The sequence below is a fragment of the Mugil cephalus genome, chromosome 19, assembly GCF_022458985.1.
Source record: "Mugil cephalus isolate CIBA_MC_2020 chromosome 19, CIBA_Mcephalus_1.1, whole genome shotgun sequence".
In the NCBI taxonomy this organism is placed as follows: domain Eukaryota; kingdom Metazoa; phylum Chordata; class Actinopteri; order Mugiliformes; family Mugilidae; genus Mugil; species Mugil cephalus.
In genome coordinates, this window is record NC_061788.1 from 2,622,058 (window position 1) to 2,644,045 (window position 21,988).

At 41.9% G+C, this 21,988-nt stretch overlaps 2 protein-coding genes across 6 annotated transcripts; both read left to right on the forward strand.

Moving 5' to 3' along the window:
* The first annotated feature begins 759 nt into the window (after nt 1-759).
* sbno1 (strawberry notch homolog 1 (Drosophila)) lies at nt 760-13,474 on the forward strand. 3 transcript variants are annotated; one of them, XM_047570424.1, is made up of 33 exons: nt 761-1,115; nt 2,983-3,102; nt 3,195-3,293; nt 3,395-3,622; nt 3,710-3,845; nt 4,116-4,216; nt 4,318-4,414; nt 4,864-5,024; nt 5,230-5,363; nt 5,446-5,536; nt 5,627-5,788; nt 5,894-6,029; nt 6,522-6,627; nt 6,711-6,864; nt 6,976-7,158; nt 7,276-7,373; nt 7,457-7,608; nt 7,698-7,907; nt 7,999-8,169; nt 8,270-8,439; nt 8,533-8,664; nt 8,904-9,039; nt 9,134-9,246; nt 9,334-9,405; nt 9,496-9,595; nt 9,863-9,937; nt 10,027-10,173; nt 10,378-10,472; nt 10,553-10,639; nt 10,722-10,859; nt 10,955-11,031; nt 11,370-11,563; nt 12,169-13,474. In XM_047570424.1, the coding sequence occupies exons 2-33, from the start codon at nt 2,983-2,985 to the stop codon at nt 12,309-12,311; spliced, it is 4,218 nt and encodes a 1,405-aa protein (XP_047426380.1). In that variant the 5' UTR covers nt 761-1,115; the 3' UTR covers nt 12,312-13,474. The 3 variants fall into 3 exon arrangements, with proteins under 3 accessions (XP_047426383.1, XP_047426380.1, XP_047426381.1); XM_047570425.1 differs by having other exon boundaries at nt 3,713-3,845; XM_047570427.1 differs by lacking the exons at nt 10,553-10,639; nt 10,722-10,859; nt 10,955-11,031; nt 11,370-11,563; nt 12,169-13,474 and having other exon boundaries at nt 760-1,115; nt 10,296-10,445.
* Nucleotides 13,475-16,297: 2,823 nt separating this feature from the next.
* LOC124996185 (cyclin-dependent kinase 2-associated protein 1) lies at nt 16,298-20,210 on the forward strand. Of its 3 annotated transcripts, none has more exons than XM_047568966.1 (4): nt 16,298-16,512; nt 18,955-19,055; nt 19,874-20,000; nt 20,092-20,210. In XM_047568966.1, the coding sequence occupies exons 1-4, from the start codon at nt 16,446-16,448 to the stop codon at nt 20,157-20,159; spliced, it is 363 nt and encodes a 120-aa protein (XP_047424922.1). In that variant the 5' UTR covers nt 16,298-16,445; the 3' UTR covers nt 20,160-20,210. The 3 variants fall into 3 exon arrangements, with proteins under 3 accessions (XP_047424922.1, XP_047424920.1, XP_047424921.1); XM_047568964.1 differs by lacking the exon at nt 16,298-16,512 and adding an exon at nt 16,519-17,100; XM_047568965.1 differs by lacking the exon at nt 16,298-16,512 and adding an exon at nt 16,519-17,079.
* Nucleotides 20,211-21,988: the final 1,778 nt, after the last annotated feature.

Sequence of the window (21,988 nt, forward strand, 5' to 3'; positions counted from 1 at the left end):
AAAAACTGTTGTGATTTGCAAGATAATTTCAGTTTATGATATTTATTTTGTAGCAAAACAACCTTTTCCAAAAAGAACACCCAAGTCCCACTGGAAAAACAAAGATTTAAGGTCAGAAGTCCAACTACATCTAATCCACAATCTGTGACAGGATTCAGAAACTACTCTTTAGTCACTCATTTGATTACAGTCAGGAGTTTATTTAGCCAGTTTACAGCAAATCCCAGCAATATATGTATATATATAAAGGAAATGAAATAAGGTAAGCAAATCCAGATAAAACGATGGATATAACCCAGAAATAAAAATAAATAAACTTGAATAAAAACAATTTAGTAATTAATTAGACATCATTTCTTGTTTTTGGTTATCATAGGTTAAGTTAACAGTAATAAAAAAGGAAGAAAACAACAAAGCGAATATCAGAAAATCTAGATAAAATTATGGATAAATCCCAACCATAATAAAAAAATGATTTAATATCAATAATAAATGAGAAAATTGGATTTGTTTGGGTATATGTTATGATAATTTAAAAAAAGAAAGACGGAAGTAAAGAAAACAATAAAGAATATCAGATAAATCCGGGAAAAAAGCGATGGATAAAACCTAGCAATAAAAAATAAAATAATAATAATAGAAACAGTTATATATTTATTCAGAAATACGTTTTTGTTTGGGTGTATGTTAGGTTAATCTAAATGAGAAAACGGAAATAAAAAAAAGACGAAAACGACGAAGAAGAACACATCTCCGACGTCACTTCCTCCCAAGACCTGGCGGGGTCACGTGATGTGGTATTAGCTCGCGGACTCTCTGCTATGTTTGTGATTTGCGCTAACGTCTTAAAAATGCCAAATTTTTCGCCTCCATCGGTTTATTGTCGCCAACGGAGGCTCCGCGGCGGCTCCGACTCCCGCTCCCGTCGACACCGCTCGGAAACTCGGACTCCGAGAAAAACGGGTCGCGGGCGGCCTGCACGTCACGTGACCAGCATGCGGCGGAGCGTTTGATAAAAAGATGGCGTGAACGCGGCGGAGCGGAGAGGACCACGAGCCCCGACCAACGGCTGAGCACCGGCGACTCACGAGCCGCAGCGGCCGTTGAACCGTCAAGTAAGTTCAGCCGGACACGGGAAGAGTTTCGTGCCGTACAAACTCAACTCCGCGGTGGTTAAAGACTTTAAAATGGCCGTTGCGCGCTGATGTTTAAGTAAAAAGCCACAAGTCGGTTGTTTTGAAGCCGTTAGCGCGTCTACATAAGCGGTGCTAACGTTAGCTAGCGAGGAGCAATGACACAGTGCGCGAGAGCGGCGTCAACAACATAACAACAATGTGAAGGGGTCGTTAGCTTAGCTTAGCCTAGCGTTAACTGTCGTGGAGTAATTTCCCATATTTTCTTGTGGGTTAAGCGTGAATGTCGTGTTTCGAAACACGGCGCTGTTGCTGAATAATCTTGCTAACGTCATTTATCAGTAACTCGTTATCAACTTCAAACAGCAGCACCTACGTAGAAGCTAGCTAAAAGTCCTCCATGCGCTTTAATGACAACAACATTTAAATTAAACTTAATACGAGACAACGTCAGGTAGAAGAAAACACAGAAAAAAACGTCAAAATAAATTCGCACTGTTACCATGAGAGATGTGTCTACAGAGAAAACGGACTGACATTACGGTCAATTAGTCTCCGTGGTTACCGTTAACAACATTTAGCGTTAACGGTTGTAATGGTTTGTGTCTGAAACGTGTGACTGCACGTGATTTAGCATTAGGATAAACCCTGTTGGTTAAAGTGTGTTTGACTGGTCTAAAATCTAAGTGACATGAATGTGAAAGTGTGTTAGCTTTCGGTTAGTGAGCGCGCTAGCACAGGTTAGCTGTGTCACCCTGGTCTAACCAGGCCAGTTTAGCTGGAATGACAGTATGCAAGACGAAGTGCAGATTATTTTCTTGTTTATGATTATTAAGTATCCGTAGACAAAATAAACAGCGGGGCGTTATCAAATCGGTTGTGTCTGTAGAAATGTTGACGTTGTGAGCTAATGAGGAAATCAAAGGGGGGAGCTCCGTTGAGTCGTAGGGAACAGGAAGTTAAAAGCAGGGCATTGCAAACACGTGTCTTGTTTTGGGTCACTTTGGAAGAAGTGTGGGCTCAGACCGGGTGTGTAGACGCTGCTGTGATGAATGAATAACTTTTAAGTTTCTCGTGGTTGCGTGTAAGACATGAGGGAATTTCAACATCTCTACTAATTGCTGCATGGTAATGTTAATTCATTTAGTTTTTTTTTTTCTGTTTTCTGTCTGAGCTCTTAGTGGAGTTGAGGTGTATTACATATTTAAATATAAATGTTTGCTTTTGATTGTCTTTACTTTGACTTTACGTCAGTAATATGAGTCTGGTCTCGTAATATCCAAAGAAAACATGAATTTCGCGTTTTTTAAAACATTTTTATTTGTAGATTGCTTGTTTGATGCCACATGTGAGCTATATGTGGTTGTTAAAACCTTTCTAATACTGCTGCTTGGCTTATTCGTGGAGTTTGGTTTCCTTTTTAAAGCAGAAATTGTATTATATTTACCTTGTGTTACTGTAAATAAGTATAAATCAGTAGATTTTTATTGGTGTTACTGTATGTTGTGGATGTTAGGCCACATCTGGTTCATGTAATCAGTCTTTTGATAACACCAAAAGGCAAAATATGGACTACAAGTAGCTTCATATTCACATAGTAAAATATGAATAGCTGAGGACAATAGTGTGCACATTTAAATGCCCTGTTTGGGTGAAGATGGCATCATTTTAAGTTTAGCACCAGCGTGATAAGTCGCATTTGTGGGTCCTAAATAGATATTTTTCTGTATAATATTGACAGTGTTTTTACTGTGAACCATCAAACCAGCAGCATTGTTATTTATGAACAAAGACTTGAAGCGTTCTGCAGAAAAGCCATTAATATAAGTTAATATTTTTTATCTTGCAGATGGATCCCGGACAGGATTTACTTCTCGCTGCTCTCAGTGAGAGCGGGATTTGCCCAAACGACATTGGCATATTTGATGTTGATTCTCAGGATGTTGCACAGCCCTCTACAACCCAGCAAGTAAGACGATCTTCAGTTGTTGTTGCTCCTAATTGAGAAGAAGTGGTTGAATATTTGTATGACAATAAATCTGGTTTCTGGCTCTGCTCCAGTCTATCTCCATCAGTGCCCTGGATGTTGGTGTGGGGACAGAGTCGGTGGAAGCTGTTCGACCTGAAACTCCAGCTGCAGTCCCCATCGTTACGATCAGGGTGAGACGACAGAACGTGACGTTCTCCTAATTATCTAAGATCTATGTTGTGTTTTTAGGGTGTAAATCATTTTTTTTTTTTTTTCTTAACCACTTTCACAGCACAAACCTCAGCCATCAACCACCACGTTTGTCTTAAATCAGCTGAATCAGTTGCCGTCGCTCGGCGCTGTAGTGACCAAACAATCAACTACAAACCCTATCAAGCACACCATCACCGTCACCAAGGTGGTGCACGTGGCCAACTCAGGCCTGCGAGGTCCATCAACACCCTCCTCCACCAGTATTCCTCCTTCGGCGTCCACAGTAGTGCCTTCTAACAAAGATCAGGTGCGTTTGTGAAACTTAAGTGTGTTTTCACTGACTTATAATAACATGTGAATGTATTTTGCTGATCAAAACGTTTTACTTTCTCAGCAGATTCAGCTGAAAGATCTTCTACGACACAGTAATGTGAGGACCCCTGGGTTAAAGGGCAACAGTCTGGTGGAGCTCATGAAGCTAAAGCCGCCACCTGACATCGCTCCGCCGGTGGCCACGGCAACAGCCACAGGTCAGATTCATGAATGCAGATGTATGCTCACCTGCCAAAACATTAGGTACACTAGGGAAAGCGTTCTGATTTAAACCCTCCTTCATGACTGTTTAAATGTTCAGTTGTTGTTGAAACAGAATCAGAAAGGTGGAAATTTGTTTGAGTTAAGACTCAGATGTCAAAACTTAGTTCTGTTATATATCCGTAAACTCTTTGTTTTAGCTAATAATATTGGTATTATAAATAATTATTCCTGTCATCATCATATCGTCTCTGTTTGTGTTTCAGGTGAAATGAACAATGGAATCAAGAAAGAAGTTTTGGGTAAAGACGCCGCCAGGATCTGGATCAACGACGACGTTAAAGTGCAAAGCTTTTCTCAAACTATGGTCAGTATCGCGGTACAAATATATAGCTTGTGTTTTTAACATATGTTTTAGTATTTACAGTTGAGCAAATGCTTAAAAGACGAATATATATCTTTGTACAGAAACCACCAGGCATGAAGGAAGAGGACGAGCCGGAGGAGGAAGAGGAAGATGAGCTGGGTCATGCAGAGACGTACGCAGAGTACATGCCAATGAAACGTAAGTGTAGCTTTAATATTTGATGAATACTAGGCTGTTATATTTTAAAATATGTGATTGAAAAGCTCTCAAGACCACATCTCGAATAGAGGCCTCACTGAGCCAAAGCATTGTTTGCATCTCAGTCTGATGTGTGTCCATGGAAACAGGCAGTAAGGCCACGTATATGCTCAGTTGCCAGTTCATTAGGTACAACAGTCGTGCTCTAAATCCTCCTTCACTGTCTTAATATACAGTTGATGTAGAATCTTTATTTGTTTGATTTAGCACAGGACTGTTTCAGACGTGTCCCTAATGAACTGGCAAGTGTGTGTGTATGTAATAGTGAGGAGCTCGAGCCAAATGAAAGTGGATTTGAGTAGCGTGCAGCTTTCTGTAACACCCTTAATCAATAACTCTGCATCCAATCAAACTAAATGGATTTTTCTATGGTTTGTGTGCGGGTGCAGTAAGAATCGGCGAGAGGCATCCAGATCCCGTGGTGGAGACCAGCTCCCTGTCCAGCGTCAACCCTCCTGACGTGTGGTACAGACTGTCCATCCCGGAGGAGACCATCGATCGCGGCAGCCTGTCAGCGCTCCAGCTGGAAGCCATCACATACGCAGCTCAGGTGAGTGGTGTTCAGTGACGTAAAAATGAAACAAGGAAGTACAAGTTTCCAAATAATTCATCAGTTTGGTTTCACTCTCTGCTCTGATTTTTACTGAAATACACGAGAGTAAAACCACTGAATCATCACTGGTGCACATCATGAAGCTAAATCAGGAGTCAGATGAGCTCTGAAGGTAAATGTTTTTAATGTTTACGTTCCACAGCAACATGAGACATTCCTCCCTAGTGGCGACAGAGCCGCGTATTTGATCGGTGATGGAGCTGGCGTAGGGAAAGGCCGAACAATCGCAGGGATAATCTACGAGAATTACCTCTTGGGCAGGAAGAGATCTCTTTGGTAAATGGCCGAAATTCTTTACATTCTATTTTTTTGAGCAACATCGATTTAGAAATGTTAAAATAAATCTTCTTCTGTTCAGGTTCAGTGTCTCGAATGATTTGAAGTACGACGCCGAGAGGGATCTGAGGGACATCGGAGCCAAAAACATTCAGGTTCATTCTCTGAACAAGGTAACGAAAACATTTATGACGAATAAATGAGAACGTTTTAGAGGTGTTTGCCGACCGATTCAACTTCCTTACACACTTTTGTATTTTCAGTTCAAATATGGAAAAATCTCGTCCAAACACAACGGGAGCGTGAAGAAAGGTGTGATCTTTGCCACCTACTCCTCTTTGATCGGAGAGAGTCAGTCAGGAGGGAAGTACAAAACCAGGTTTCAGCAGCTTCTCCACTGGTGCGGGGAGGACTTTGATGGAGTTGTATCCTTTATTATTAAGTTATTATTTATTACATGAGTGAATTATAATTAAGATTGTGATTATTTTTTTTCTCCTCAACTGTGATCCTTAACCAAATGTCTTTAGATTGTTTATGACGAGTGTCACAAAGCCAAAAACGTTTGTCCGATCGGATCCTCCAAACCTACAAAGACGGGGCTCGCGGTGTTGGACCTGCAGAACAAACTCCCCAAGGCTCGAGTTGTTTACGCCAGCGCCACAGGTCAGCAGACACAACCATCCTCCTTTAAAAGACTGACAGACTAAAGTAGAGACGTCCTGATCGGTATCGGGCTGATCCTGGCATTTTTAAAATGCTTTTTGTTAGTTATTTAGGTCTGACATAAACAAAAAGCACGTCTCTGTAAACTTGTTCTGTTTTAAAAAGGTAAAATCATGTGACTAAACACTTCTGCTGGACACTGTGTTTTAAAGAAGATAAAAATCTTCCAGGGAGGATTAGGGAGTTTATGGTAGTGTTGGATTTACCAGAACATTTCTGGAGTAGAGAACACGAGGTACGAGCTCCTCTCTCCACATTAACTCTGAGTCGACTCTAAGACAAGACGAGGAAAAAATTCAGGATTCTACCAGGAACCAGCTCTAAGACATTTAAGATCAGATGGAGACTCGGATTTTATCATGAGGCTAAAGTCGGGTGACGTTGGTGAATCTGTGCAAACATTAAAACACTGAAAATGTCTTTTCCATCCAGGCGCCTCTGAACCTCGGAACATGGCTTATATGAACCGACTCGGCATATGGGGCCACAAAACACCCTTCAGAGAGTTTGGCAACTTTATCCAAGCTGTAGAGCGCAGGTACGTCTGGAATAAATAAATAAATACAAACGTTCATACACTTTAAAAGCTCAAGAAACTAATATTTTTCCCTAAAACATCAGAGGTGTCGGTGCCATGGAGATTGTAGCCATGGACATGAAGCTCAGAGGGATGTACATCGCAAGACAGCTGAGTTTTACGGGTGTGACTTTCAAGATCGAAGAGGTTCCCTTGACTCAAAAATACATCAACATGTACAACAAATCAGTGAGACTGGTGAGTGAACTACATCCATTCCAGATCACGTTCCCCCCGGTTTGATTTGTTTCTCGCCCGCTCATGAGTTTCACTTATTATTATTATTGTTCCTGCTTCTTCTTCTTCCAGTGGGTGAGTGCGCGCGAGAAGTTCCAGCAGGCTGCAAACCTCATGGACGCAGAGCAGCGCATGAAGAAGTCGATGTGGGGTCAGTTCTGGTCGGCTCACCAGAGGTTCTTCAAATATCTCTGCATCGCCTCCAAAGTGCGGAGGGTGGTGCAGCTGGCCAGAGAGGAGGTGCAGAACGGGAAGGTGAGGCGATACCGCTAAGCTACCTAGCACCTAAGCTAATGCTAGATGTTACCTTTCGTTGTGTGTCCATGGACATTTATGTGAAGTGTATAAACCATCCTGCTCTTTCCCCTTCAGTGTGTGGTGATCGGGCTTCAGTCCACGGGTGAAGCCAGAACCCTGGAGGCTTTGGAGGAAGGAGGCGGCGAACTCAACGACTTTGTGTCGACGGCAAAGTACGAATCGGCTCAAGAGAAACCTCCCTCTCTCTAACATGTTAATGAGTGTTTGTCGCTGCAATGACACGTTTCTGTTGTAGAGGTGTGCTCCAGTCGCTGATCGAGAAGCACTTCCCAGCTCCGGACCGGCAGAAGCTCTACAGCCTGCTGGGTATCGACCTGTCGGCGAAGAAAACGCCGTCTCCCAGTGAGACGGCAGCCGAAGTCAAGCAGAAAGGAAAGAAGAGAAAAGGTGCGTCTGGCTAAAAGTAAAACACTTCTCACAAACACATTTGATATGTTTCAAACGTTTAACGTCTGCAATCGGATGATTATCTCCAGGTCCGGAGGTCAAAAAGCAGCAGAAGAAGAAGCCTCGCAGACACGGCGGTCTGTCCGGTACGAGCTCAGAGGAAAGCCAGTCAGACGACTCGGACCGAGAGTCCGGAAAAGACTTGGACAGCGACGACAGCTTCAAGTCCGTCAGCTCAGCGGACGAGGACGACGACTTCAACCCGTTCAGAGACGAGTCCGACGAGGACGAGGAAGATGGTGAGAATAGACGAGGGAGGCTGTGATAGGTGGAGGCGTTTTATAGAGAATTCAACTCTCATAGCAGATCCCTTCTTCTTCTTCTTCTTAGACCCGTGGCTCATCAGGAAAGAACCAAAGAAAGGGAAAGAGAAGAAGAAGAAAAAGAGAAGGAAAAGTATTGATCCAGACTCGATTCAAAGTGCCTTGTTAGCCTCTGGCCTGGGTTCCACCAGACCCGCGTTCACTGCCCCAGTTACCCTCCCCAGCACACCTGCCCCAGGTGAGACATGCAACCGCACAGCAACATAAAGTTACATCACCATGCTGCCGCCTTCTGATGGTTAATGGCTTCCTTCTTTTTTTTTTTTTTTATCTACAAGTCAAGGCAGAGAGTCAGGACAGCTGTCTAACAAGTCAGGACGCGGTGGAACATGCCCAGAAGATGAAGAAAGATCTGCTGGAGAAACTCGACGACCTGGCTGAGGATCTACCTCCCAACACTCTGGACGAGCTCATAGACGAACTGGGCGGCCCCGACAACGTGGCCGAGGTATTAACGTGTTTACATGTGTCCGGTTCCTGTGTCTGTACGACCGGTGACTCGTGCTGCATGTTCACCTCTCGTGTGCTCCCTGAACTCCAGATGACCGGGCGTAAAGGACGCGTGGTCAGCAACGACGACGGCAGCATCACGTACGAGTCCCGGTCTGAGCTGGACGTCCCGGTGGAGATCCTCAACCTCACGGAGAAGCAGAGGTTCATGGACGGAGAGAAGGTGCATCCACACAAAAATGTGCCATCAATCTGATCACGTTATAAGACAGTCATTATATGCGATGTTGCAATGATTGCCCCCGGAGTTATCAGCCTCTTTCCCAATGAACATCGTGTTGCATCACTCGTTGATTCAGCTTTACTCTCTTCTCTCCTGCTGTACATTCAGTACATCTGCCTGTTTCCGGTGTTTGTTTTAGTTGTGCTTAATAAATAAGTGTTTGTTTTCCCTCCATCCAGCACATAGCCATCATCTCAGAAGCTGCCAGCTCGGGTATTTCCCTGCAGGCCGACCGTCGCGTCAAGAACCAGCGGCGGAGAGTCCACATGACGCTGGAGCTGCCGTGGAGCGCGGACAGAGCGATCCAGCAGTTCGGTCAGTGGACGTTAAAGCTGTTCTTATGTTTGGGCCTGAAGTGAATAAAAAAAAAAAACAGTATGCACCAGAGCTGTTTCTCCTTAAATCACAGGGAGAACACACAGGTCGAACCAGGTCACAGCTCCAGAATACGTCTTCCTCATATCAGAGCTCGCGGGTGAACAGAGGTTTGCGTCCATCGTGGCCAAAAGACTGGAGAGTCTGGTAAGAGCTCATTTTATTCAGACACAAAAAAAAAACAAGTTGATTTCACGTTTAAACAAATGAACGAATCCACTCTCTGTGTTTCAGGGCGCTCTCACGCACGGAGACAGAAGAGCGACAGAAACTCGAGATCTGAGCAGGTTCAACTTTGACAACAAGGTAAACGCGTCGCGCGTTTTTCTTCTAAAGGGAGGGACAGAATCTTATCCATGTCTTTATTCTAAATCCTTCATCTCCTCTTTCCTGCAGTACGGCAGAAACGCTCTGGAAATTGTGATGAAGTCGATCGTAAAGCTCGATTCTCCGTTGGTGTCTCCGCCCTCCGACTTTAAAGGAGATTTCTTCAAAGGTATAAGCTCACGTCTCGCTTTATTTTGTCCTTTGGTTAAATAATAAATGTGCCAATCTGTGTCTCTAGATTCTATTAGTGCAGGTTTTTAAATGGGAAGTAACCTCTGATGGTTGTAGTTTGTCTAACTTAGTAATGGTGACAGCAAGTCAGGTCTTAACGAACGATTAGAGGCCTCTGATTGGTTGTCAGCAGACCAATCAATACATTAGATAATTAAAAGCAGAAATGTTCTCGTCTCATAGACTTTTATTTTTCCTCCTGCAGAGATTCAGGGCGGGTTGATCGGTGTCGGCCTCATAAATGTGGAGGACAGATCTGGGACGTTATCGCTGGACAAAGGTGATTTTTAAATCGTGCAGATTGAAGCGTTGCAGCCGTGTTTTGAATCCGCGTTTAAATAAACACACACGCCGTGTTCCTGCCTCCAGACTACAACAACATCGGGAAGTTCCTGAACCGTATCCTGGGCATGGAGGTCCAGCAGCAGAACGCCCTGTTCCAGTATTTCTCCGACACGTTGGCGGCCGTGATCCAGGAAGCCAAGAAGAACGGCAGATACGACATGGGCATCCTCGGTAAGACGCCGACACTCTCCCCCCACGAAGAAAGCAGCAAAACTGGGGCAGAAGAAAAAACATTGTAGCGTGTTAAATTATTCACACGTCTTCTCCTCTTATCATCTGTTTCCCCCCTGAAGTTCAGATTTCCGCTGCGACATCGTCAAATCTCAGATGTCTCTAACGTGCGTGAACCGTTTCTCCTTCTTCTCCTCGTGTTAGATCTCGGCTCCGGCGACGAGAAGGTGAAGAAGGTCGACTGCAGGAAGTTCCTAACGCCGGGATACACGACATCAGGACACGTCGAGCTCTTCACTGTGAGTTCATCTTCAATGTGTGTTTCTGAACGAGCTTCAGGTGACGCAGCATCTAACCGACTTTACGCTTCTTCTGTCAGGTGAGTGTGGAGAGGGGGATGTCCTGGGAGGAGGCTACACATGCCTGGGCCGAACAGAACGGACCAGATGATGGTTTCTACGTGCAGGTATGAACAGACCGGACGTAACGTGCACGCGATGAATGCGTCCTGCTTCCTGCTCCCGCTGAAGTTTGGCTTTTCTTTCCAGATGAGGAACAACAAGAAAACGGCCATATTGGTGAAAGAGGTGAACACGAAGAAGAGGCTGTTTCTGGTTTACAGGCCCAACACGGGCCGACAGGTCAAACTGGAGACGTACACGGACATCAAGAAGAAGTTCAAAAAGGTTCAGCTTCTTTAATGTAAACCTGTGGTTGAAAGGTGAAGCTAAATATTTCATCCGGTGATTCATATTTTATTTATTTTTCATCTATTTGTCAGGTCTTGTCAGAAGACGCCAAGCAGCACTGGACTGATCAGTACATGTCGTCAGCAAAAATATGCTCGCATGCATTTTGGTACGTACTCGAAGCAGCTTTAGGTCGACTGAGTCAGTCTTTCTTTTACCAAGAGAAACTGCTTTAAATAGATCTCTCTAAATAAAAACCCAAACCAATAACTAATGTCAACCAAGTCTGACAGTGACTCACGTCTCATGTGTCTGGAAAAAAAACAAGACCAGATGTTACAAACACTCTGCACCTTAGTAGCTAGTAGCTATAAGAGCTATTAGCTGATCATTCAATTCAATTCACAAAACTTTATTTGTAGGACAACGTGCATGAAAAAACAAAATGCTCCTGCTGCAGATAATGTTGATAAACGGTTTGGTTTTGCTCTCGTGTTTATTTTAAAGGCGCGGTAACTGTAAGAAGGCGATGGTGGGTCTGCAGTGTGAGGTGGGTCTCCGGTGCCGGACGTACTACGTTCTCTGCGGCTCGGTTCTCAGCGTGTGGAACGAGCTGGAGGAAGTTCTCACGCCCGTCAGCGGAACCAACGTGAAGGTGCAGATCGTCCGTCTCCGAACAGAAGACGGACAGAGGATCGTCGGTAAGTGGACGGAACCGCTTCTTCCTCTAGAGACAGAAAGTCTGAGGGACGGATCCGTGACATCTGGACTAGTTATAAAAGACACAAACCGATGTTGAAACGCACAAAGAAAAAGAGCTCCAGTAACGTTTGTGTTTGAAATGAAAATTGAAGGTTGAGTTTTTAGAGTCGATTGTGGCTGGAGGTTAGTGCTGTTTTCCTTCGTCTCTGTAGTTCCAAGGTTGTCGAGCCAAAAAGAATCAATATTTACTTTACGGGCTTTCTCAAAATTACAAAGCTGGTTTAAAAAGCTCAGACAGGACGAGGTCACTGCTCGACACAGACACAGATACGCACTCGCAGAAATAATCAGGCTGAGAAATAGAAGGATGGTGTCAGCAGCTGATTTATAAGACTTTATCGTGTTGAAGGTGGAGCCGTGCAGACGTCAAACACCTTCGGTTGATTGATTATGAGCTTTATTGAACTTTCATGCAGCTTCACAGAGCAAAGAGAAGCTTAAACCAGGAGGTTCATTTACAAAACAGACGAAAACTGAATAAACTGAAGTAAATCCGCTTGTGTCTCCTCCTCCTCCTCCTCCTCCTCCTCCTCTTCCTCCCCAGGACTGATCATTCCAGCGAACTGCGTGTCTCCGCTCATTAACAAGCTGTCCACGTCGGACCAGTGCCAGCAGCTGGCCGTGCAGGAGCAGCAGAAGAGGCAGCAGCTCCACCCTCAGAGCCTCAGCCACGCGGCCAACACATAGTCCGGGCTAAAGGGGGGGCTCCAGTCCCATCTCCATCTCCACCTCCGCCGCCGAGGTCACGTCCCGCCATGAAAAGGGGACGCGTCCCTCTCTCTCTGTGTCTGTGTGTCTCTGCACTGCACAGGCTCCAGGAACCACCGCTGTCCCTTGTTGTGCACCCTCACGTCCCCCCCCCACCCTCCACCCTCCACCCTCCACCGAGGGGGGGGCGGGGGCGTCGCGCCGAGCCGAGGCCACGCTCGGTTGTAAAGCAGTGGTTGTAGAAAACGTCTTTTCCTTTTTCTTTTTCTTTATTTTCTTTAAACTTTTAAGCTCCAGAGACTCCTCTAGAGAGACGGGTGATGTATCGTCCTCTGACATTCAGAGCGAGAAGATTTGTGACATATTAACCGAGAGGGTCTGAGTTTCCCCCAAAACAAAAAAAAAAAAAAAAAAAAAACCCTCCTCTCCTCTACAAAAGTTTAACTACAATCCCACGTTAACCGGTGAAGGAAACTCGTGGCCCAGCAGCACTACAGCCGTGATTATTAGTGCAAAGACCAAAAAAGTGTCGGGATCCACTTACTTCTGCTCTTTTCTCCGTTTGCACACGAGTTTCTTCCCATTCGACGTTTTTTTTTGTTCCTCTTCCTCGCAGCAGGACAAAGTGCAAAGGTCTGATAATATTTAAAGATGATACTGAGCTGCATCCAGACTGAGCTCGTTTATTCTCATCGCGTTTGCCACTTCATTAGGAACACGAGTAAAAAAAAACGTTCATGAAGGTTCTGACGTTGATTCATTTCAAATATCTGATGAAGACTTGGAGTTTAACTCGAGTCGAATGAATTCTCGTGTATTTAAAGAACTGGCAACTGTGTGGGACAGTTTTCATTGTTAAAATAAAAGAAAGAAAAAAAAAATATCACCTGGAACGACGGTGAAATAAATCGGTAATTAAGGCTTGTAAATGTTGAATTTAAAGAGATTTAAAAGTGTTCCTTCGTTTTGTTGTTTTCATTTCGTCGACTGTGTCGGATCCGATGTGGAGTGGATGTTAAATTAAAAACCGTCTGAACAGTCTGCAGCTCTTCATCCCGCTTTTTAATTTGTGTCTTTCTTTTTTGTTGCCTTTAAGTTTAAGTTAAAAAATCCTCTCAGGGGTTAAACTCACACGAAGACCCGAAAACTAAAGATCTGAAATGCATGACCAGGCTTCCTCCTCCTCCTCCTCCTCCTCCTCTTCCTCCTCTTCTTCCTCTTCTTTCTCCTCCTCCTCCTCCTCCTCCTCTTCTTTCTCCTCCTCGTCCTCTTTCTCCTCTTTCTCCTCCATCCTCCTCCTCCTCCACCTCTTCCTCCTTTCATGTTCTCCTCCTCTTCTTCCTCCTCCTCGTCCTCTTCCTCCTTGTCCTCCTCTTCCTCCTCCTCCTCTTTCTCCTTTCTCCTCCATCCTCCTCCCCCTCCCCGTCCTCCTCCTCCTCGTCCTCCTCTTCCTCCTCTTCCTCCTCCTCCTCTCAGTTTCTCAGACTCCTCCGACTCCCTCTGCCGTCTCGAGTCGAGTTGTAAAATGTAAAAACCTGCTTCTGTTGTGTAGCGCTCCTCCTCCTCCTCCTCTTCCTCCTCGTCCTCCTCCTCCTCCTCTGTCCCGCGTCTGGACGGGACCCTGATAATGAAACGCTGTCCTCCTGGAGACGCATCCTGAGGACAAACCTGTGGACTCGTTATTATCTTCTGTGAACACAAAGAAAGAAGAAGTCCTTTTCTTTTTGTTTTTTTGTTTGTTTTTTTTATTTGTACAGTTTGTAAACTCTTCATCTCTGTTGTGTGACTGCATCCGGAGGCGCCGCGTTGTAATTTATAAGCTCAGATCGGACATTTTAACTTGAATGTTTCACAGCTTTTTGTTTGTCTATTTTTTTTGGGTGGGGGGATGTTACTGACGTTTTTTTTTTTTTTTTTTGGTGACGTTCAAACGCCGACGACAGAAATAAATAAATGTCCCGGCAGGATCAGCTCTTCAGAAGTAAAACACTTGAAGGACTTCTTTCTTTCTTTCTTTCTTTTTGTTTTTGTTTTTCTTTACGTCGTTGCACGAGTTGCACTACTGACAAGAGTTGTACAAAAATTCAACATTACCTGTACATGAATGAGTGATATACTCAATAAAGCTTGGTATACTTCTACCTTATTTGTTCACTGCGACACACAACTTCTGCTTCATGTTTGTGACACATTTACACATTTATCTGAGCGGCACAAAGGCCTGAAGTTAAAAATTAATTTCCAGCTTCAATCTGTGACTTCATTTGTGCATATTTATTCAAAACGAGGCCTTGTGCAAGAAAAGTAAGAAAAATAACAACCAGTGGGTCTGGAAACAATAAATAAAAAGTTTTAGCCGCATAATCTCATCTACTCCGCTCCATTAAAGTGTTAAATTCATAGTTTATATAACAATGCTTCATGTTTTATATGTTACTTATGTCCTTGTGTCCTTAAAATGTTAATTTCTGAAGTAAAAATGACAAATAAATGCGTAAAATGAAAAGATCACGGTCACAGATACAGATACAGAGTCACAGCGTCAGATCATCCAGAAAAGTGATGTTAACGTGTCTGTTTAGGGTTTGATGCAGGATCATTAGAAGAATGTGCATCAGTTTTAACCAGGTGTTCCTAATAAACTGGCCACTATAGTCTATTAGGCATCGTCATGTCAGAAGAATCAGAAGAATTTGCCTTATTTTCTAAGTTAATAACAACTGCAAAACCCACCCTTCAAACCTTTTTCATTATAACATATTTTTTTTATCTTAATCACCACAAACGTTCAAATAAATAATACTGAATACTGAATATACTGAATATTAGAAGCTAAATTAAATGGAAAATGTCCTGTGATGACGTTTAATCTGTGTTATTAATTTATCTCTAAATAATAACTGTTAATTTCTGCCTTTTAACTTTTATTTTTCTCATAATAAAACATTTGAACATAAATATAGTCTATATTTTCAGTCTAATTCAACACTAAAGTTACTGTTTACGTCCTGATTAGGTGAAATGTTATTTATTACATTCTGGCATTAATTAATGAACTAAGATAGGGCTGTTATTTTTATTTTTAAGGGACTGTTTAGTGTTAATTGGTAAATTAAATGGTAAATATGGTAAAATGTTTGTTTAATACACAAAAATATGAAATATGAAAGTTGATTTAATTAAAAAAATACATACTTTCATTAATTAACACAGTGTTATAATATTGTTTTTATTATAATCTAATCATCTTTCTATTTATCCTCATATATCCTGTACAGCAGCTTAATAACTGTATTAAAACACAGTATAAAGTATAAAAGGTGATTTAATTAAATATATTATGGCATTAACCAGTTAACAAAGGTAGTGTTGTAGTTTTGTTTTATAGTATGATGTTAATTAGTCAATTGAATGGTACATTTTGTACTTTTGGTTTCATCTAAAAAACATATAAAATACATAAGTTGATGTGTTTTGGGGAAAATTTATTATTATTATAATATTAATCAATTAATAAAGATAGTGTGATGTTAATTGGTCTATTGAATTGTACATTTTGTACTTTTGGTTTCATATAAAAACTTAAAATACATAAGTTGATATGTTTTTGGGGAAAATTATTATTATTAAAGTATTAATTAATTAATAAAGATAGTGTGGTGTTAATTGGTAAATTAAATGGTGCGTATTGTATTTTTTATTATAAAACGCAAAAGCTGATTTAATTAAATATATTTTTTGGGGGTAAAAAAATAAAAAAAGTTAGTTATTTATATATTTATTTATTTATTAAAGTGTTTTAAAAGTGTTTAGAGGTTAAATGTTATGTGTGTGTTTTTTTTTTTATTTATTTATTTTTTTTTATTTTTATTATTTTATTTTTTTTCATTTTGTATCGCTGTTGATAACCCGCAGTGTTTCTTTCTTTTCTTTTCTTTTCTTTTCTTTCTTTCTTTCTTTCTTTCTGGGGGAGCCTCCTGTTTCTCCGGAGGCTCCTACGGTGGGTGTCAATATAAAGTGACGGCCATATTTGCCGGTGCCGCTGTTGTAAACAAAAAGTGAGAGACAGACGCTTCACTGAATTTCGGGTCATTTTTATTTCTTTAATTTACAATGTCTCTGGGAATGTCTTACAAACCCAACGTCCATCAGCACATTCCGGGAACTTCTGGGAACCAGGGTAAGGAGAAAACGTCGGGGAAAATCCAAGTATCCTGCGGTTAAATCGAGTGTTAAATTCGGGGTCTCGGAGAATACCTGGAGAAAGACCGTGTCTGTAGTTTTTGTCCAGTTATATATATAGGGTCAGATCCTGGGAGCTAGGCTAATTCATATCCGCCATTATTACTAATGTAAAAAAAGAAGAGCGCCATCCGCGGGGAGACGACGACGGCGGCGGCGGGCGAGGAGGCAGGAGGAGGTGGATGTGGAGCGGCGGTTTTCCCCGCCGTCGTCGTCCCCCCGGGGTCGTGGTGGTCCCCGTCGGTCGGTCGGTCGGGCGCCGTTCGTCGGTGGCAAAAAAAAATGTATGAGTTGTGTCTTGTTGAGGGCTCGTTCCGTTTCCTCCATGATGCTCCCCGGTCGGAGCCGCCGCCGCCGCCGCCGATTGATCCGAGTCTCAGGGATTTTTTTTCCGCCTCTACGAGGACACCTGGCGGCCTAGGAGGGGAACTGCAGCGGCCGAACAAAGGCGGCGGTGGGGGAAGCTGGTTCGGCTCCGCGACGCCCGAGACAGGACACATGACCGGCAGGGTTTTAATGTTATTAGGTTCATTGTTATTAATTAAAGAGCTGCAAGATGCTTTAAACTATTTAAATGTGGTTCCCAAACTCTGGTTCTACACTCTTTAAAGGGTCGCCAGGTTCTAAAACAAAGGCCAAAGGGTTCAATGCTAAAAACAAGCAGATACATGTCTTCTGTCATTGATATTATAATAATATTAGATTAATTATGAATCAGGAAGGTTGAACCTAGTTTAAACAATTTAAATGTGGTTCCCAAACTCTGGTTCTACACCCTTTAAAGTGTCGCCAGGTTCTAAGACAAAGGCCACTAGGTTCAATGCTAAATACAAGCAGATACATGTCTTCTGTCATTGATATTATAATATAATTTGATTAATTATGATTTGTCAAGGTTCAAGTTAGTTTAAACTATTTAAATGCGGTTCCCAAATTCTGGTTCTACACTCTTTAAAGGGTCGCCAGGTTCTAAAACAAAGGCCACTAGGTTCAATGCTAAATATTACAAGCTAAATGACATATATCGTCAATGTTATAATATTATTAGATTAATTATGAATTACAAAGGTTCAAGTTAGTTTAAACTACTTTAAGGTGGTTCCCAAACTCTGGTTCTACACACTTTAAAGGGTCGCCAGGTTCTATAACAAAGGCCACTAGGTTCAATGCTAAAAACAAGCAGATACATGTCTTCTTTGATTGATATTATAATATAATTAGATTAATTATGAATCAGGAAGGTTGAACCTAGTTTAAACTATTTAAATGTGGCTCCCAAATTCTGGTTCTAGACCATTTAAAGGGTCACCAGGTTTTAAAACAAAGGCCAATAGGTTTATGCTAAATACAACCAGATAAATGTCTTCTTTGATTGATATTACAATATAATTAGATTAATTATGAATAATTAAGGTTCAAGCTACTTTAAACTACTTTAATGTGGTTCCCAAACTGTGGTTCCACACCCTTTAAAGGGTCACCAGGTTTTAAAACAAAGACCAGTAGGTTTAATGCTAAATATTACAAGCTAAATGACATATATCGTCAGTATTATAATATTATTAGATTAATTATGAATTACAAAGGTTCAAGCTACTTTAAACTATTTAAATGTGGTTCCCAAACTCTGGTTCTAGACCATTTAAAGGGTCACCAGGTTTTAAAACAAAGGCCAGCTGGTTTACTGCTAAATTACACCAGATAAATGAGATGTATCAGCCAAATTATTACATTATTTCATTAATTATCAATTATCAAGGTTGAAGTTAGTTTAAACTACTTTAATGTGGTTCCCAAACTCTGGTTCTAGACCCTCTAAAGGGTCACAAAAATGGTGGTTTATGGCAAATACAAACGATAAAAAATAGTAAAAACACTCTGATATGAGCATGGACAGTGTTGTAATGTGAAATACAGCTGGATTATTGATCTGCTAAATGTTGCTAACACTCACCCAGCTAGTGTTAATGGAAATCTACCTGGTTTACAGCTGGTGTTAGCATGCTAGCTATTAGCATCTGATGTAGTGAAGCTATTTATCAGAAACAATGACAAACGATCCGACTAAACTCACTGAAATAGTCCAGAAATCGATGATTCTGCTGCTGCTGTGACGTCGTTTTGAAGCCAGTGGATGATGCGGTCGTCGTGCCTGTAAATCGTGGTTGTGCTGTTATGGTGGATGGTTTCATTTTCAAGAGTTTTCCACTCTTGTTTTGGTCATTTTTGATCATTCCTGGGGATCATTGTACATAAACAAAGTCGGCTTTAGGGCGACGCCACCATGAAAAGCCTGTGGCAGGAGAACATTTAAATATAAAAGTAGTGTTGGTTGGTAACAAACAGGCTTTGACTCTGTTGTTTCTCTGCTTGTGAACAGTGGGAAGCCTTCAGTCTCCCTCAGCAGCTAATCTGGCCACGTTGCAGTCGTACCGGCCTCTCCTGAGCGACTATGGACCTCCATCTCTGGGATTCTCACAGGTAACTAACTCTCAATTATTAATTATTAATTATCACGCAGGATAAATTCCTTTGGTGTCTCCAAATTTTTGTTCTTGTCATATATTCAGAGCCGTCTTACCTTCTCTTTTATTTGTTGGTTTCTTAATAATATAACAGTGAGTCGTTTAAATAACTGCTCCAGAATTATTGGAATCCAGATGTGCGACTTAAACTCTGAAAAACTAAATGTCTGATTAAACCAACGTCACACTCTTGGAAATTAATTTGCTCTTATGCCGTCAGGTTGGTGCTACTAGACGCTTCCCAGAAAGACAAACCACTATTAAAGAGATGATTTGTCACAAAATAAAAGCTGAATATTTGAGAAATTTCATAATAATAACTTCTTTTGTGAATGAGCTGTAAGTCTCGTGAAGTCTCGTCTCGCAGTATCCCATAATTCTCGTCACTTTGAGGAAGATGGACTTCAGGTGAACTGGTCACATGACCCCGTACATCATCATTGGTGACGGGGAAATGCAAAAAAATGTGGTTCAATTGCACTTTTGTATCGATATGTCTGAAAAACCACCTCCTGCTGTGTATTAATTGTGTGTGAATGGTTGTATGTCTGCATGATGGACTGTAGAAGCTGAATGATCCATCAGGGATTAATAAATCTTAAGTATTTGGAAAGTTGAAGCAGCTAAGACACTCTGACCTCCCCCTAAAACCACCACACCTGATATTTTAAAGGTTTCAATTTCTTTGCAAAGTCTGAAGAAAACAATTTCAACACAACTACCCAAACGATAGATTTATTTACCCCAAGTAAAGCTCATCTCCTCTAACTCCAGGGCTCTACTGGCAGCCAAGTGCCTCAGAACAAATATGCAGAGCTGCTGGCCATCATCGAAGAGCTGGGAAAGGAGATCAGGCCAACATACGCCGGGAGCAAGAGCGCAATGGAGAGACTGAAAAGAGGTAAAAACGAGAGCAGAGCATGAAAGTTAAAAAGAATTAATTAATTCAAGGTTTGTTCATCTGAACCCGTGTTTGTCTTTCTCTTCTGAAGGGATAATTCACGCCAGAGGGCTGGTGCGCGAGTGCTTGGCCGAGACGGAGAGAAACGCCAGGTCCTAGCTACGAGCGCACACTCCTCCCCGCGGAAAAAAAAAGAACCACGTTTCATGACAAAAACAAACAACTTGCATGGCAGTTTCTTTGCGGAGGAGGAAGTAAAAAAAAATGAAAAAATGAACGCAGGTGGAAAAGCAAGCTCCTAGAGAGAGAGAGAGAGATCTTGTCGGTTGTGGAGGATCATTTAAAATCATATGTGGATCGTGAGGAAATTCAGGATGAGAGAGGAAATCATGTGTTTTTTTTTTACGCCCCCACTTTTGGGATCTTAGTTTTGACTTCATATTTAAAAAACATTGGTTTATGCATGCGAACGGGGGCCGAGGGTTAAATCGTAGACACTGCATGGCTTGGACAGGGGTAGATGGAAAGGAACTTCTTTTTTGGGTTTGTTTTTGATAGTATTTGGTCTGATTTTCAGACCCGTGTAACACATGACTGTGTGAGTGAGGGACGGAGATGTGCCAAATACATCAGTTCATTCGTGTTCAGGTTGATTTTGGTATTAAAAAAAAAAAAAAAAGAAAAGAAAAGAAAAGGAAAATGCTGTTACTTGCATCTTTGTATGTATTTATTACTCAGTGTAATAAATTGTATTTTCAATATAGTCGTCATGTGATTCATTGTGTTTTAAGTCTGGATGCTATAGTGATGTTTTTTAAGGGGCGGGGCTTAACTGGAGGCAAAATATCCCAAACACTGTAGCCTGTAAACGGCAGTTAGCATATTTCAACGGACTGTTGTGACAAGAATGGACGAGGAAAACACATATTTTAGAGAATATACTAATACACTCACTCCCTGAGATCGTGAGTGTTATTTTAAAAAGTTAACTCTGACTGATGGGACTATATTCACCGACCGCTACACTCTCACTCACTGGACGGACGATTTGACCAAAGGACACAGAGGGGACGAAGTAGTAAATGCAACTTCTGCTTCGACACCTCGGAAACATACAACTAACGTTGAGTTAGCTAGCGGTTAGCATTAGCATTAGCATGTATCAAGAATCCTCTCCCAAATAACGATTAGCTTAATGTTATTTCAGTCACGATTCAGTTCATCCCATTCAGTCACGATTCAGTTCAACCCATAACGTTATCCAGGCTGAAAATTATGATGTATTAGATTTTAATCTTATTTGATATCAAATGTAATATATTTTAACTGTGTTCAACCAAAGTTGTGTTAGTGTTTTTGCTTTTCTGGTTTGGGGCCCCAAAAATAGAACCAGACGACATTTTCAGTGACAGTGTTCACCTCCAGCTAATGTTGTGACGTCACAGTGACGTAGGTGTGAAGGGGTCCACTAGCTGGGAGAACAGGAAGGTAGCCACTATTATTGGTGCTAGTAGACTCAAAGTTAGTGAACTGGAGATTATCTGAGTGCTGTAGTATAAAGACATCCTGTGTCTAGAAGGTCCAGCCACTAGAAAAACAGGATCCCTGGCTACAGTCACACCACACGAGTTTAGCATACCACACATAAGCTATGCAGATGAAGAGAAATGCTGTATGTACACAACATTTATTATTAAAAATAAAATTACAGCAGGCTGTCCTCCCAAACTGAATGACGAATGAGGGAGGACACCAAGATGCCTGTGACTTCAACAAATTAGACGGGAGAGACTCTGGACTCAAGTCAAAGCTTTATTTGAGAGAGGGTGGCAAATAAAGCTAAAAATATTGTGTGCAAACTTAGACTTTAATGATCCACGAGGGACACTGCTTGGTCACAGTAGCTCAGTTGCACATAAAAGCAGCACTGTTAAGTCAAAAGAAAAATAAGATTCAAATAAAATAAAAATAAAAGTAATATCTAGTAA